This window comes from Cynocephalus volans, chromosome 6 (genome assembly GCF_027409185.1).
Source record: "Cynocephalus volans isolate mCynVol1 chromosome 6, mCynVol1.pri, whole genome shotgun sequence".
Taxonomy (NCBI): domain Eukaryota; kingdom Metazoa; phylum Chordata; class Mammalia; order Dermoptera; family Cynocephalidae; genus Cynocephalus; species Cynocephalus volans.
In genome coordinates this window covers 27,979,247-27,996,164 of record NC_084465.1, presented here as the reverse complement: position 1 = coordinate 27,996,164, position 16,918 = coordinate 27,979,247, and the positions used below count along the sequence as shown (strand labels likewise).

The 16,918-nt window shown below is 42.2% G+C and overlaps 1 protein-coding gene across 1 annotated transcript in view; it reads left to right on the top strand.

Annotated features, from left to right (window-relative positions):
- SND1 (staphylococcal nuclease and tudor domain containing 1) overlaps window positions 1-16,918 on the top strand; it is a 422,567-nt gene that overhangs the window by 270,245 nt on the left and 135,404 nt on the right. The window contains exon 15 of the mRNA XM_063099206.1: window positions 2,012-2,153. Coding sequence (XP_062955276.1) covers window positions 2,012-2,153 — 142 coding nt within the window. The remainder of the gene's footprint in view (window positions 1-2,011; window positions 2,154-16,918) is intronic.

The window sequence follows — 16,918 nt, the reverse complement described above, 5'->3', positions numbered from 1 at the left end:
GTCTCTCTCGGTAAAGTAGGTAATAATTTAGCAAAAGGGGAAGAGTCTGCTGTGACTTCCTTGTTAGTATTAGTATTAAAGGCATGCCTCTGTATGTATGTGTATGCTTTTGTTGTTCTCATAACCTTTTTTTTTTCCTTTGGATAAATACATCAAAAAGACAGTTATGAGCAAAAGTCTATTTCTAAAAAATATAGATTACTCCAGTCATGAGGAAAAAGGCCTTCTCTCCAGAGACATTAGGTTACTTCATGATTTACAATAATCAATTTGATAATTGTTGTTGACTTACTGGTTCAGCTCATGAATAATGTCCCAGATTTAGACTAGTATGGCAAAAGGATTTTAATCAGGTAGTGCTTTCTTTCCCATGGAGCATTTGTCTTGCTTGACTGTTCTGGACTTCATCCAACTGCCGGAAAGGCATTTTTCCTGCTGCATATGTATAGTAGAGTATATGTTGTTTAAGTGTTCTGTCAGGGAGTTTCCAACCCACTTAAGCTCATTGGTACCATATCTTTTACCAATGTGCCTTTAGAGACACTGAGAATCTGTCTGAGGGAAGGATGAATGTCGTTACTGTAAACACTGTTTTCATCCCAACCTATCTCACTGCTTCTGAATGAGAGAACCCCCTTTGGCTGCTTCAAAAACTCTCAAATACGTGATGGCTTGTTAAGTTTTCATTATCTAATGTGCATTAATTTAGATACAATAGCTCTATTGCTAGGAGAAAAGTCGGAAAGGAAGAGCTTGGCTGAGTGCAGATTGCTTGTGTTACAGAAGTCAGGAAAGTGTGCAGAACTTGCTGTCCTCAGAGGGAGTTTACAGTTTTCCTGGCTGGGCTGAAACCCTCTGAAATTCTGACATCCAGTGACTATTCCCCCAGCATACGCGATGAGATATTTTGATGCTTGCTTACTCTGTCATCTGTTTAATTAGCTTCAGAGACTGAAAGGATTTGAAGTCCGTTAGCCCTTATGTGGCTGAGAGCTCTGAGGTTCGAAATGTTCACAATTTGGTACTCTTGAGGGTAGAATTCATGGACTTGTGTTGATGTGTAAAAGAAGTTTAAAAAGTGCTACACTGTTTTATGTGCTTTTATTGTTTCTATAATTATTTTTGCTGCCATGACGTGGTATTTGTCTCCATGGAGCACGTCCTGGTGGTCTAGGTTTCCCTGGGTACACACAGTAGGCCCCAGGTACCATCTCCTCCCCAAAGTGTACATAGAGCAGGAGTCACCGTACTAGTGGCCAAGAGGTCTAGGCTCTTCTCAAGGTTAAGAAACAGCAAGGTCCAAACCTTTTTTTTTTTCAATTTTTATTGAATCATAATTGATTATACATATTTTGGGGGTTCAATGTTGACATATGTTGATCAAATCAATATTAGTAGCATATATATTGTTACAAATTGTCCTTATTTTTTTATGCCCTTTGTTTGATCTCTCCCTATCCCCCTCTCCCACACCCCCAAATCTTATATAATGTATTTAAGATTGAAGATGAACTACTTTTGGTTTTTGGAAAGGGTTTTAGGAGCTATATGACACAGCCTGGGCATTACTTTATTTATTTATTTTTAATGAAAATCAAAGGTTAAATTAACCTCCATAAAGGTTCGTAGCTTCTGACTCCAATTTTATGTTAAGAGGAAGATGAATTCTTCTTCCTGTCCCAGAGAAGGGGTGAAATTCTCATTTTCCAAGCACCCTTCCAACTCGATACCTTCTGAATGCTTTCCTAACTTCTGAATGCTTAGTCACTGAACAAAGGGAGGCATCGAGTCAATGAGGATGTTCTGGAAAGCATTGATTAACTGTATTTCTTCTCTTGAAGTCACATGAACAACATGTCTATGTCATGGTTTCAGAAATGTCTAATTTGATAGGGTTATTTGTTTAGCTCCCTGTGGTCTGCCAGACTTTTTGTCCTAGACCAGAGAGAAAAGAAACATTTACTTGGGTTTCATTATTTTCCAATGATTATTTTCTCCTTTTCTCCATCAGGATACCCAAAAAGCAAAGCAATTCCTGCCCTTTCTTCAGCGGGCGGGTCGTTCTGAAGCTGTGGTGGAATATGTCTTCAGTGGTTCTCGTCTCAAACTCTATTTGCCAAAGGAAACTTGCCTTATCACCTTCTTGCTTGCAGGTAAGTCTTTGTGTCTTATGTTACTCTGAACATTGTTCCTGAAGCTCAGAAGTCATTCCTGGATGTCACATGCCCTCTTTTCTTTCCCTTGTGTTTTATATAGGCCTGAATGCTTTCATCTCTAATTGAGATATGAACATGGAATTTCTAGATTGATCCCCCTGTCACTGGATATCCAGCACTGTACCCTCTTCCTATTCCTCATTTCCACCAAGCATGGGGCATAGGAATAGAATGGCTTAAAAGACAGCTTATAACCTCATACAGCTTGAGTGAAGAAAAGTCCAGACCTAGAAAAATATTAATGATGGAATTCTCACAGTTGGTATTTCCCACTTGAATTAGACTGCCCCTTCCACATTAGTCATGGGCAGGTCTCAGAGGAGCTGAGACACCCTGCCCTCATAGATCTCCAGGCAGTCCCATCTGTCTCTCTTTTATGTTCTTCAAATGTCATTAGGATTCCGGTCCTTTAGGAAACTCCAGCCAGGGCCTTACTTTCCCAGGCTTCTGCATTTATAGTATTTCTGGTTGCACTGAAGTGGGTGTGCTAGGGCAAACCTTCCTCCTTTCTTTGCTGGCTGAATGTGCGTCTCTCTTATGCCTGCCTTTTCTAGTAGCTTAATGTTCTACAAGCCAGCAAGACCATGTATGAACTATGCTCTTTGAGCAATCTACATTTATACATTCAAGGAGCAAACTGCTTCATTTCTTTGCTGCTGGCAAATAATAAAGTTATTTCCAGTGAGTACTTGGCAGGGACTGTAGTCTTTGCAGTCTTTGCTGTTATTTTACTTCCATACCCCCAGCCCACCCAGCATGCATTCACTTGCAAAGGACGTATTCCGTTGTGTTCCCCAGATGCACATTCCCTTTCTGCTGCTATCCTTTGCCTCAGCACTTCTGTTGAATTCTCAAATAGAATTTGCTATGAGGGAAGAGAAACGGGAGCTGTTCTTGCTGTCCCCTCCCAGATTGCCTCAGCCTCTTTTTCCTAGAAACCCCCTTTAGTTCCTTGTCCGGATAAGGGTCTCCCTCAGGCCCCAACTAAATGACTGAGTTATGTGCGATAAATCGCCCCTTGAACACCTGACCAGGAAGCTCACTGTGGCTGCTTGGTTGTCACTTCTCGTTGAGGCTCTCTTGCACACTCTCACAAGCTCAGTGATCACTACACAGCTCTGCAGGCTTTCTGAAGAGACCAGCTTAAGGATGACACCAAACTCAGGGTCAGCTATAGGAAAGAAGGGCCACAGCAAACCCACACCTTACTGGAGGGCTACACGTTGGTGCCTGCAAATGTGAGTTGTGATACACTGAGGAGTGGCATCGCAGTGTGGGAGAGTCCTTTCATGGAGCCATTTACACCCTTTGCTTAAAGCTTCCGTACCTGAGGAGTTTCATAGCAGTGAATTCTTGTTGTTACAGAGTTTGAGGTTTATATTCATTCCTTCTCTGCTCTACACCTGAAAAACAAAAGCATCCTTTTGGCAGTGTAGAGCTTTATCCCAGAGGTGAAAAAGAGAAAAAGTAGTATTGTTGCTGGGAAACTTGGCCACAGATCTATAGGGGAAAAAACAGTGAAATTTTGGCTTCCGAACTCAAAACAACCTGAATGGAGTGAGCTCAGAGTATAGACCTATCTTGGCTGGAGTTTTCCTGTGAAATCCTTATAGTTTTACCTTGCTTAGACATGAGCAATCTGATCACTCAACTCTGCATCAGCCAGTTGCCTTGTGTACTTGACATTATTCTAAGCTTAGCAATTCAAAAGGCATCACCTGAGTTAACTTACATTCTGAAAGATAGATTACACAATAGCAAACACATGATAAAAATATAAGCTTTTACATTTTTCTGCTGCCATAGTACATGCTGTTACATTAAACATACTTTGGTTTCTTTAGAAACGTGTCAAGGATATAGGACTTTTAAGAGAAAGCAGATCTCTGCATCCTGGCTCTACCATGCACAAGCAGGTGACTTTACGGAGGTTATTTATCCTCTTCAAGCCTCAGATTACACATTAGTTATAACTGGAGATTGTTTTCTGCCTCTCAGGATTGTTGGGAGGGATTAATGAGATGAATCTAGAACGAGACTTCCATAAAGCAGATAATGGGTTTACTTCCCCTCACAAGCAGTGTTTTTATAACTAGGTCTTACCTTAACTCTCACTCAGAAGGGCATGGTTGTGCAGCATGTGTGCACATAGCTATGGCTCTTCCATGGAGATTTGGACCTATGCATTATGGAAATAAAGGAGCTGTGCCAGCCTCCTCCTGACTAAGTAAAAAGCTCCCTGAAAGGATGGCTCCTGGATTTTCCTCTGAGACTGTGGAGCAAGGAACTCTGCATTGTCCTAAAACCTTGTCACAAAGAATTCTCAGGTAAGACATGGTCCTAAGTCTCAGGAAACTTTTGAGGGAATACAGACAAGTAGAAAAACTGTAGTGTTGGGCACTAGATGAGACAATAGAGCTATGGACAAGGTACAGAAATAGCACTGAGGAGAGAATGAGGAGTTCTTTAGGTGGAGGTTGGGGAATGCCTCCCTGAGGAGCTGGTGGCTGAGCTGTGGTTTGAAGGGTAAATAAGAGTTTGCTTTGCATGGGAAGGGGAGTAGGTGGAGATGCACATTCTAGGTAGAGACAACAGCGTGTGCAGAGGTGTAGGGGTATGAAAGTCTGCATGCCTCTGGGCAACCACACACCCTTTGTTATTGCAGGAGTACGATGACTGAGGAGGGTGGGGGTGGAAGGAAGTTGCAAACTCAGGCAGGAGTTACTCTTCCTCCTTTGAATTACACTGTTGACCCTTGGAGTCCCTGAAAGGTATTAAACAAGGAAGTGATGTGCTCAGACTTGGGTTAAGTTCACCTTGGTGGATACATTGGAATACATGAGGCAAGAGTCTGGGAGAGCAGTTAAGAGGCAAAAGTGTAGAGGCCTGAAATCTGGCAGTGGAGAAAAGTGGAAGGTTTGGGAAAGTATTGAGGAGGTAGACTTGACAGGATTCAGGGAATGACTGGGCTTTTCGGCGGTCAGGGATAGGGGATGATGTTGCATGTAGAGGAGAAAGTGAAGTGTCCTAGTCTTGAGCGGTTGAGTAGATCGTGATGTCCACAATCAAGGGTGACAAAAGGAAGAATCAGTTTTAGGAACAGATCATTAGTTTGGTTTTGAACATGTGAGTCATCAACATACAGGCAATAGTTAAAACTCTTTCCGTGCCTAGAGGACAGGTTTGCAAGAAGTAAACACCCTGGAAAACAACAACCTGTGAGGAGTGGGCTCAGGATTCATACAAGGGTGGAGAAGACATGGTCAGAGGATTAGAAGGAGAGTGGTCTTCTGGAAGCCAAGGGAGCAAAAAATTTTGAGGGGTCAGCAATATCAGATTTTTACATAATAGATGAAGTATGTAAAAACTATGAAGTGCTTTCATAGTGTTTGTCAGTTAGTCACAGGTGATCTTTGTCGATATAATTTCATCAGAGTTAAGTCAACTAAAGGCACGTGATTGGGGAGTAAAGGTGGAATGTAAGGAACAGACTTATTGAATACATTTTACTCTTCCCGCAGAGAATGGAAAAGTAGAGCAGAAAAGTGAAAGCTAAAGGGTCAAGGTAACATTCTAAGGATGTCAGCATCACAAGACTTTTAGAACTATAATTCCTATTTGAGAATCAAGAAGGTGACATGTATAGTTGGAAAAGCTATTCAGCATATCTTGTTTTCATCATACCAGTTATAAATGTAAAACTCAACAAAATCTTCTTGGCAAATGAGGATATAAGAAAAATGGAGTGAGGGAATATCATAGGGAACATGAGATTTAAAATGTTGGGAAGCATTGGTTTGAATTCTGAGGAGATGGAACTAAGAAAGGCTTCAAGGAGGGCTGGCCCACAGCTCACTCGGGAGAGTGTGGTGCTGATAACACCAAGGCCACGGGTTCGGATCCTATATAGGGATGGCCAGTTGGCTCACTGGCTGAGCGTGGTGCTGATAACACCAAGCCAAGGGTTGAGGTCTCCTTACTGGTCATCTTTAAAAAAAAAAAAAAAAAGAAAGGCTTCAAGGGGAAATTAATAGAGTGCTGACATAGAGGAGACGGAATGAATGAGATGGTTGGAGAACATGGGTAGAGGAGTATGCCAAGAGAGAAGGCACCTTGGTGCTCTGAGATAGCTGCAAAGTTGAAAGTGAGTGTAGGCATAGACACAATATGCCTGTTCTGGGATTGTTCACCTGGACAGTGACTCCTGTGGTATAGCTTTGCAGGTATCTGTGGTATGCCTTCCTCTTCACCATGTAAACAGGCATTCTGCTTGGAAATGATGTCTCTTTGCAGCAAGGAAGGAGTTTGGGTTGTGATTCTCAAGGGGAAAGTCAAGATAATTGTTGAGAGCAGTCCCTCATGTGCTGCTCTCATTAATCCCAGCCTTTTGGAGAGCTTTTGTACTTCAAGGTGGGATGGACACTTTCCATTTTTATGTGGCCTTTTTTTGGGCAGACGGCCCCACAGCTTGATAGGGAGTGTCATTTGGCCCAAGCCAGCTGGCCATTCTGTCACGGTTCCTGCACCCCCTGTATGTGGAGTGATTGCTTGGTCATATGGGATAGCAGGTGGGGCTGGGGAAAGTCAGCTGTAGCTAACAGGTCAGTGCCTCCTGAAAGCTCTTGCCCCTTAGTCCTTTGAGCACCTGGCTTAGATTTGGTCGGTGATCAGGTGACCTTACACCATCAGGACTCAGACTGTTCAAGGTCTCTCTGCCTGCTGCTGTGGCCTCCTCCTACGCATACTTATTTCAGTCTTGGAGGCAGTCACAGTCAGTTCTTGTCCCAAGTTAGCAGGGAAGCCAAGATCCCCGAGCAGCCTGCATTTGTTAAAAAGCATCCTTTTTCCTCATCTAACATTTAGTGAGCCTCATACATTTCCTTCCATTAGAGCAAAAGCAGTTTACCCACAATCTTTATTTTTAGTTTATCTTCACTTGTCATGTGTGTCACATTTTACTTTAGTATCTTGTCTAAAGGGAGACTGAGGCACATATTTGCAAATCACTTGGCCCTTGGTTCACATTTTTATTTAATAGCAGCAGTGGGCGGGGAGTGTGTGTCCTATTACTGTGACCTTGATATTAAGTATCCTTATTTTGAATTACCTTTTTAGCTCTTGGGTATCAGGGTCACACTGAGGGCACAGTTCAGGAAATTGTCCTGTAGGCTAAGCATAGCAGATATCAGGGCTGGCCCATTAGCTCAATTGGTTAGAGTGCAGACTTATAACACCAAGGCACAAGCTGGGATCCCCATACCTGCCAGCCACCCCAAAAAAAAAAAAAAAAAAAGTAAAAAAGAAAAGCATAGCAGGTATCAGGGTGGTGCCTGTAAACTAAATGCTTTCTCCCAAATTAAAGAGAGTAATAATTTCAGCTTTCAGTGCAAAGAACTCTAAGGAGTCTTATCTGAGATGTTTGGAGTCTTCTGCCAACTCACGGAGTGAGTCCACCCCGTTTGTATTTCTATATTCTTAAGGGTCGTACAGCAAAAAGTGTGATGAATTATAGACCAAGGTGGGTGGGGGTGGGAAACAGCTGTCAGTCACCTTGCATGGAACTCATGGTATAAACCACTTAGAAGGCAGCAGCCACTTGGCAGGGAGTTCACATGTCGATCCCTGCGGGTGATTTATAATTAACCAGTTACCTATTCGTATGAAACAGGACTAGAAAATGAGACTTCCCTTTGCCTGCTCTTTGGCATTTTTCATTTTTTTTTTTTTCTCTCTCTCTCTCTTTGGTTACAATTTTCCTCTGCAGCTGCATTTTAAGAAGGGAGGCAATGAGAAAGGTTCTAGGTGTCCAGGGCTTGATGAATGGTGATGGGTTTGTGCATGGTGAACTAAAGGTTTGTCTGTGTGTCCTTCCACCCTGAATGCCTTTGAATAAAGTTCCTCATTTCCTTCTTCCTCTTTAACTTCTCTTCTCCAGCCAACCCTAATTGGAATAACAACTGCCTGTTCCAATAGACCAAAAACTCCTAATGAGAGGAGGGGAGAGAAGGGTGAACAGGAATATCCTTCTCATCTCCTGGCCCCAGGAATGGTGGATCCCCATTGATTACCAGTGTCTAACTAAATTACACAATTAAAGCCAGTGTATGTTTAAGTGAGAAATCCCATTCTGCTATCACAGAGGTGCTAATGAATCAGGCTGTTATTGTGGTTGTGTTTGCTAGGCTTCTATCCTTAATTAAGCAATTACAGGGTCTGCTGATACTTATGAATTCCTTTCAGATGCTTTAATTGAATTGCAGCTTAATGGATATTTGTAAAGTGGGGTATTCTTTCTCTTGGGACTTCCCAGTTTGATTCTGTCTCCACTGCCTACTTGCTTTCAGTTGGGTCCCATTATTGGAAATGGGCAGTTTGACATGAGACTTTTCTGGAGCTGCTGTAGTTTTTTACTTTTAAAGGTATCATTATAGGAATTATAAGAATTACGTTCATGTCAGGGTCCTAGAGGGTTAGTTGTAGGAAAGAAATAGCACAATGAATGGGTTAGGGGAGCATTTATTAACCAGACCAAGATTTTTGCAAGCAGTCTTCAATAAATAGATTGCGTATGATACATAAATTAGTAAGGCAGCTTCTGCTTTTGAATAGCTTTCAGTCTAGTAGTGTAGACAGCCAGATGAAAAACTTAAAGAAAAACAAAAGAGGAGTTATGAAAAGTGTAAACAATATGCTATGAGAATGTAGAGGAAAGAACAATTAATTGGGAAATGGAAAAGACTTCCCAAGGAAGATGGTATTTGGGCATCCAAGGTCTGAACATTTTCTTTTGGTGGACTGGGTATGATTCATCTAGGCAGAACAACTTTGTCTTTATCAGTTCTCAGGAAGAGTTGCCTGCAAGAAATGGATGTACTCATCAGTCATTTTTCTTTGTGCTTTTGTACTGGTGTATGAATCTTCTTCTCAGCTCTCCTGCCATTGAACGTCTGCTGCTCTGCCCTCAGCTCCCAGTCTCTGCAGACACACCATCACCCACTGGTCATGCGGATGGAGTGCTAGCCTCCGATTATAGCCAGATTATCTTCCATCTTTACACCATGAATCATCCCCAGAATGAGTATCACACCTGTGGGTCATCCAGTCGCATGGTTACTTAATCATTTTTTTATATCCACTGGGCACAGTGATAGGAATCTAGAAATGCATGATATAGTTCCAGCCTTCAAGCAAAGTAGGAGAAGCATGCCTTGTATACTATACAAATGAAAACTAAGATTTTATAAAGCAATAACAGTAAATATTGTGATACTGTCAGAAAGCTGCAGGCAGTCCTGGTGCATAGTCCAGAAGCACGGGACCCAGAGAGGGGTGGGGCCAAGTGCTGGCTCAGCCCAGCTCAGTACTGGTCTGGAGTATGGTACTCCCTCTGAAGACCACCCTTTAGAAAGGACATCAGCAAACTGCAGATGGAGCAGATCTAGGGAGAGTGACCATGTTGATAAGAGCCTAAAAATGCTAATACCTAAGGATCAGTAGTAGGCATCAAAGGAAAGACTTCACGGTAAAAGGGGGAGGGATTCAAATCTGTTCAGTAGACCTTTCAATTGTTTTTTTGATTGAGGCAGAATAATAAATAAAGTCATCAATAAAAATAAGACTTATTCAGCATGGTTAAATGGCAGTCACATACCTTAGAGCTAAAACACTTAAAGATGAATTCTTGCTCTCTTGCTTCCTAATTAATTATTTCCATCAGACTGGCCTGCTTATCTTGGTGTGATGCTGGTTGACCTGGAGGTGAGGGAGACAGCAAGGCCCATATGGCAGTTCCGTGCCAGCCTGTCTTGGGTCTCTTGTAACTGAAGGAAAGATAGGACTAGTGGTGGCATTACCTTCTATGGAGTCAGCCAGGCTAAGGATGGCGAGGCCTCCTAATTGGGGTGTTCAGCCCTCACCATCACAGTTGGGTTTTGTGAGCCAAGAAAAGATTAATCTTCCACTGTTACATGATAGGCCCATTGAATGGACAGGTCAGTTAGAGAATCCTTTCCTCTAACTCATGTTTCTCCTCTTATATTCTAAAGCCTTCTGCTAGTGCTTTTTACTCTTACTACTTGTGAGGTTTAGTATAGATGAGACAAGGGAAAAAAATATCTGGGATGGAATGTGGCCTAGCCTATGCAAAGTGAGTAAGAGCCATTAGAGTGGTACAGAGGTCAGACCTGTGAGCTGTCCCCACGTGTTCCTTTTCAGGTCCTTCTCCCTCCTTTCCACTTGAGGGTTCTTTCTGAGTCTGTTTGGGGTTGTCTAAGCTGCCTTCCACCTGGTGGGCATGGAGGGACAGAATGGGAAGCTTACAGAAATCTGATGACTTTTCGCTGCTGGAGTGTTTTCAGTACCAGCACGTGTGTCTTCAGCTCTGCCCAGATGCCTCTGTTCTGATTCCATTCTTGTGGCTTTCCCAGAAGAATACATTTCAGTGTGGATTTTCAACACCATCTTGTTAACCTATTGGCATTTCCCAGCAGCCACTTAGTAGTAATGGTGGCAAGCAGCAGCATCCTGGACCAGGCTCCTGACCACCACCCTAGCTCTGTGGGGGAGTCTATTTGGCCAGACTAAAAGTAGAAAATGGCAAAACCTGAATGCAGGAGAGGGAGAATAAATGGACTGGTAATTTGAAATTAAAGGTTAATGCTTTGAAATCTGGTAATGGGCAGCCCCAGGGTGAACAGTGCACACTGCCTGTAAGACCTAATCCTGGTTGCTGTGGAAACCCCCTCTCACATCCCTCTTTCAAACAGATTTGACTGGGTTTTTTTTTTTTTTTTGAATCAAAGAAGTCTTGAATTTAATACTGCTTTTTAGTGCAGATCAGCTTGTTTCACATTGGTTACCCCATTGACTGGGTTTAAAAAATAAATAAAACCATTCCTCACCAATGAAAAACTCTCTTTGCCCCCTCCCCCAAACCCCCAGTCATTGCTTACCTTGAATTTCTTTCAAAAAGTTTTCCTGAGGCCTACCCAATCCAATGGGCTGGATTTGCCAGAGTTTGTGCCTGACTCTTTGTATAAAATTTGAATGAGTCTCACCAACAAGGGAATTAGAATTAGTGCACACTTACTAGCTGACTAGTATGAACGAGCAGCTCAAGCACACCCTCCTGTTGTCCTTGAGGAGGCGTCACAGATTTTCACTCCTGGAACTGGACAGGGCCACTGACCACAGAATATTCTTCCTCATGCCCCATGCATGGGGACTCTGGGGAGCCCAAGGAGCTGCTCTTCCTCTCAGTGCCATGGGATTGTTCCCAGGTTCTGATGCAGGGCTGCCAAGCACAGACCTAGTAGGAACAGGAAAAATTCACAGAAGTTCCTTTCATATTCGGAAGGCATCTGAGACACAACTGCATCCTTTCAGTCATGTTCTTTCATCAGTAGAGTTTTTTCCCATTTATTTAAATTACCCACTTAATCCAGACCTAGTAAGTTTTTGGGCTAATTTAACCAGAGCTTCTTCATCTTTTGCCTGCAGTAAAATAAATGAGATCTACATCTCATATGGCTCTCTGCAATCTCGGCTCACAGGCTTCTAAAGTGAACTTTGTAGAAAACTTTCTGTAGTTTTTCCTTATTACGCTTACTGTACTCTGTAATGTTATTACAATATCATTCCTAAATAAACCCTACTAACTCCCATGCTTACCTTTACTGTATGTAGGAAAATACTTAAATTGACTAGTTAGTCTATGACTGGTGAAGAAGTCCCATTTCTCTGCCCTTGTGTGCCTCCTTTTACTGAGCTTGTACATCTGCTAGTGATTTTTCTAGGGTTAATTTGGGTGTTTTTATTTTTAAATTGGAACATGGTGTCTGTCTCTTCTCTGTGTGTGTTTTGGATGCAGCCCCTGTGCTAGGCATGCGGTTATTAACTCCACTGATATACCAGTTCACTCATTAGCATTTGCATTTTAAATTACAAGCTAGAGCAGACGACATTTATGCTATATTTGTACCATTGCCTTCTTCATGAATGATGTCGTATGTGCAGAGAATACAGAAATAACTCTTCTAAGGCCCTGATGTATTTTAGTCCCTTTTTTAGCAAACTGCTATTTCTTTTTTACTCTTGATTCTCATTGTTTGATAGAGATTTCTTTTTTTTAATTCTTTTCCAAGTTTAGACCTATTTGGGAGTGCTACTGATTGGGAAGTGCTAACGACAGGCCAGTCCTTCAAAATAGGCTACTGTGTATAGGGGCCATCTTTCCCTGTCACGTGGTGCTCCTTGTTATGCAGCCTGCCTTGATTTGAAAGGAGGGGATTTTCTCCTCCACATTTTGGTGGGTGGGAACACATAGTAACAGATACTTCTTGCTAGTATTTGTGCTCACATCCCTCTTTCTTATAGTCAATTAGTCAGTAGTTATTTATTAACACCTGTATTGCTTGGCACCACAAGGGAAGAAAAGGAAATAGTGTATGTCTTCAAGGAGCTATTTTTTTTACAAGGAGCATATAGATTGCAGCACAGTACAGCATATACTTAAAATATTAGAGTATAAAATACCAGGTTAGAGGTAGGCTTCTTAAGTGAGAATTGCCAGTGTTGAGTCCTCTTAGGGCAACCATTGATCTTGGCCGATGGTAGCTTCAGCATCTAGATCACAAAAACCAAATTAGAAATGTGCAGTCATGGATCATAGACCTGTGATTGGGCCTGCTTAACACTGCATAACCCAGTCTTTGGTGGGTTTCTGGCAGCAGGTTGGGGGCAGAAAGCAAGCTCTGGTAAATAGGACTGGGTTTATACCATTGTGCTTCTCCTTTATGATCTCTAATTATGATTCTCTGAGTTCTGTTTCAGGGGTCCTTCCAATTGATGAATTCTAACTTTTAAAATGTAACATGAAAAATTCAGGGAAGTCACACTGGAAATAGATATGCATTCTGGGTAGGGAAGCAGAAATTCTGCAATTGATATAAACTATTTTATTTCCTCACCTTCACACTAAAGGTTTTCTCCCATGCAATTCTCATTCTGCTAATTAGCTGCCAGAATAGCCAAGACATGGAGAGTTGTATTTTTTGGCTGTTGATGCAAGTACAGATGATATATTAATTCAGAACCTGATCTCTTTAAAGCATCTCATTGCTGCACATGACATATCATATGGTAATAAAAGAAATTGCTTGGTGTGGAGTAATAGCATTCCAAGCCTCCTCTCATGTTGACTCATTTCGTGCTGTGAGGTTGGCCTCATACTAGTATCATACTCACTCCTTATTCTCTTAGAGAATAGAGAATACCTATTCTCTTATCCATTGGAATTGAGTATGGCAGAGTGGGGAGGGCAGGTGATAGATCTTGTTCCTTCAACATAGTAGCACTTGAGCTGTGCTACTTCACAATCTGAATTCTACTTCACATTTGACATGGCTTTGTATATTTCCTTTGTTTCTATTAATTATTCTTGTAATAATTTCTTACCCTGGAATCTGCTGATTCAGAGTTTTCTAAGAAATCCATATCCAGCATTACAAACATTGTTTGGAGTCAGGTCTCCAAATGGGGTTCATAGTGTAAGGGGTCCTTCTACTGATATATCTAAGAGTTCAGGCAGGGCTGGTTCCCACCTCATATCTTCACATTAGTTCATTTCCAGAAACCAAAGCACTCATGAAGTTCTTTTGAAAAGTTGATGGGCAAGACAAAATTGATACAGAATTGTTACCTATGTCTGTGTTTCTTCTGTGGTGATGGCCTATCTTTGGCACACTCTGTGTTTGCTGTGTCCTTTTGTGGCTTCCACGGACCTCTGTGCCTCAGCCTTTAGCTTCTTTTGGTCTCTGTTCCTGTTACCTGGCAAAATCGTTCTCCAGAAACTACTAAGCTGTGCCTACCAGGGTGAGCTTAGGTGTGATAGAGGAGATGAGTGGGTCCCCAGCGACAGCAGGGGTAGGAAGGCAGAGCAGGAGACACAGTTGGCTGGTGTCACCTGTGCAGTCAGATGAAGGCACATTTGGGTGGCATGGCAGCAGGCATCTAGGTGGCACTCAGAGTGTTCATTCAGTAACGTTTATAGATGGTACTTAACAATGCTGATGAAAAGCAGTTTTGACAAACAGCTCACTAAAGAGCTATGGAATCCTATGGCCCGTCTTTCATTTTTTCATTACATTTGTTACCCAGGTGAAGGAAGGGCTGATTGCTGCCAGTCACTTCCCGTCCTGCTGAGCTGGTGTTCCAGAGGAGGGAGGATGTGCTTGACTGTGGTCCTCCAGCTGCCAAGCCATCCAGTCCTCTTGCAGCTCTCTGCACCTATCTCCACTGTGTTGTTGGCTTCTGACAGAAACCTTGAATTAAGTGGGTTAGGAATAAACCGCTTGAATGCATTTGTGCAGATAGCTTCTCTCACTAGCTATCTGAAGTGCTTTTTGAAATACATGGGAGCCCTTTGTAAGCTGCTTTATAAGCTGTGAAGTCCATTGTTGCTGCTCTCTGCAGCCAGCGTGTCTCTAACCTAAGTAACGTCTACTTGGCTCTGGGCCAGGGCTTGGTATTGGAAACTCACGTAAGCAGCAAAGCCACCCACCAGAGTCAGTAGCAGCTGTTGCAGGGTGGAGGATTTGAAGAAATTGAGATTGCTGTTCCCAGATATTGGCACTTGCCTGGTGATGAATGACCAAGTCTGTGCAAGGGGACTCTGTATGCTTTCCCTCAGCCTTTTATTCTCAGCCCTCTATTGTGGCTCCTGCTCAATGGCCCCATTGTGGAGGAGGACGGCTGAATGGAGGGGTGAGTGGCTTGCCTCTACCGCCATTCCCTCCCTCAATTGGCCTAAACTGAGACATTAATAATAGCTCTTTGATCCCCTGAACTGATTCTTAGGGCAGGAATTTCGTGGCACATAGCACAAATGCCAAGGGCTAAGAATTCAACCTCGAGAGGGTAGAGAAATGAACTTCACCTGAAAGTGAAATGAGCCCTGCTTCGATTAATCTATTGCCCTTTTGCCTTAACCTGCCCATCTGCACCAGAACAGCCAGGGAGGTAAGGCTGAAGACCCAAAAAGGTCTATTCTGATAAAGTCATTAATGGGTAGTATGTTTATTTCTGGTATGATTGACCAAGAGTGAAATTTTTAGAGTGTGATGCCACTTTATATAATTTCTTCTTATCACTTAAACCCATGCATATTCACATATGCATATGCTGAAACCAGTGTTACAATGCTGTCTTTCTAGAGATTAAACTGAAAACAGGCATGAACGGCCTCTGTTAAGGGATGTCCACTCTCCCGATTCCAACCCCCAACATCACTGCCTCTCATGTCAGTCTCCATCACCAGCATGTAAGATGCTTGAATGTAGGGACCTTTTCTATCTTGTCACCACTGAACTCACCATAATAGTGCCTAGAACACTGCTTGACCAAGTTGGCACTCAGTAGATCTTGGATGAATGAATGAGCACTGATGTTTCTGGACTAACATTTTGATTATTTTTAAATTCAGAAAACAAAATAACCTAAAAAAAGAGAGAAAAAGAAAAAAGAAAACAAAATAACCTTACTATTCCCATAAAGAAAGAATGCTTAGAGCCATAGCAGCCCTGAAATAACAAACAGAATCAAACTGGATGTCTCTCAGAACCAGATTAATGGCTGGATCTGCCCCCAAAGTCACAGAGCCTTGAACACATAGCCTCTCTGGGCCTTGGTTTTTTCATAGAATGAGGGGGTTGGATTTGTTTTCTCTGGGTTTATTTCAGATCTGAATTTCTAACAATAGCTTTTACTTAATGAGTATTTATTATATGCTGTGGATTAACTTATTTAATCCTTATTGTAGCCCTGTGAAATAGATACCATTACAATCCCCCTTTTTTTATTTTTTATTTTTTATTTTTTTGCGGCTGGTCAGTAAGGGGATCTTAATCCTTGACCTTGGTGTTATCAACTACAATTCCCATTTTATATATGAGAAAACTGAGGCCTAGAAAAGTTAACTAACTTGCTAAATAAGTAACAGACCACATTTTCTTGACCTTATCTATTGTATGTGCCCTCATTTAGCATGCATTGCCTGTATTGACATTGAACATACTGTTACCCAGGTCTTCCCTCTTACGTTTCTCTAGGTAACAAGGGAGATTTCCAGTCTTCCCTCCATTCACTGCATCTGCCTATGCTCTTTGTTGGCTAGGAATCAACCTGGCACTGCCTTTCTTTTGGGATGACCAAAAGCAAAGCTTAAGAAGGGGACAGTAGTATTGGCCCTGTGTAGGAAATGTAGTAATGGAGGTAAGAATATTTAGTTGTTGTTTTTGGGTTTAGGTTAGTTTTATTGGCCCCAGAGATGACACCAATAGGAACATATCTAAGATAAGAGCATGGCTAGGACATGTGATTATAGAGGAGAGAGCAGGTCAGACCTGTGGGATGGGTTTATGAGCTGGGGCATTTATGGACAAATTAAACTTTAGACCTGAGTAAGCAAAGTCCTAAACCAGTTATTACTGCTCTGGCACGTCTAATGGGCCCTGTGAAACCCTTATAAATTATTCAGCTGCTTTACTAATAAAAGGCGACACAACTTGCCTAGTCCTGGTGATACTTAAGTACATAGCTTAAAGATGACAGGTTAAAGGGACAGAATATTTGCTGACCAGCAAGGAATCTTCCTTTCTAATTTGGAGATGAAAGGGTTAAACTAACTACCTTGAGCAACAGAGTTT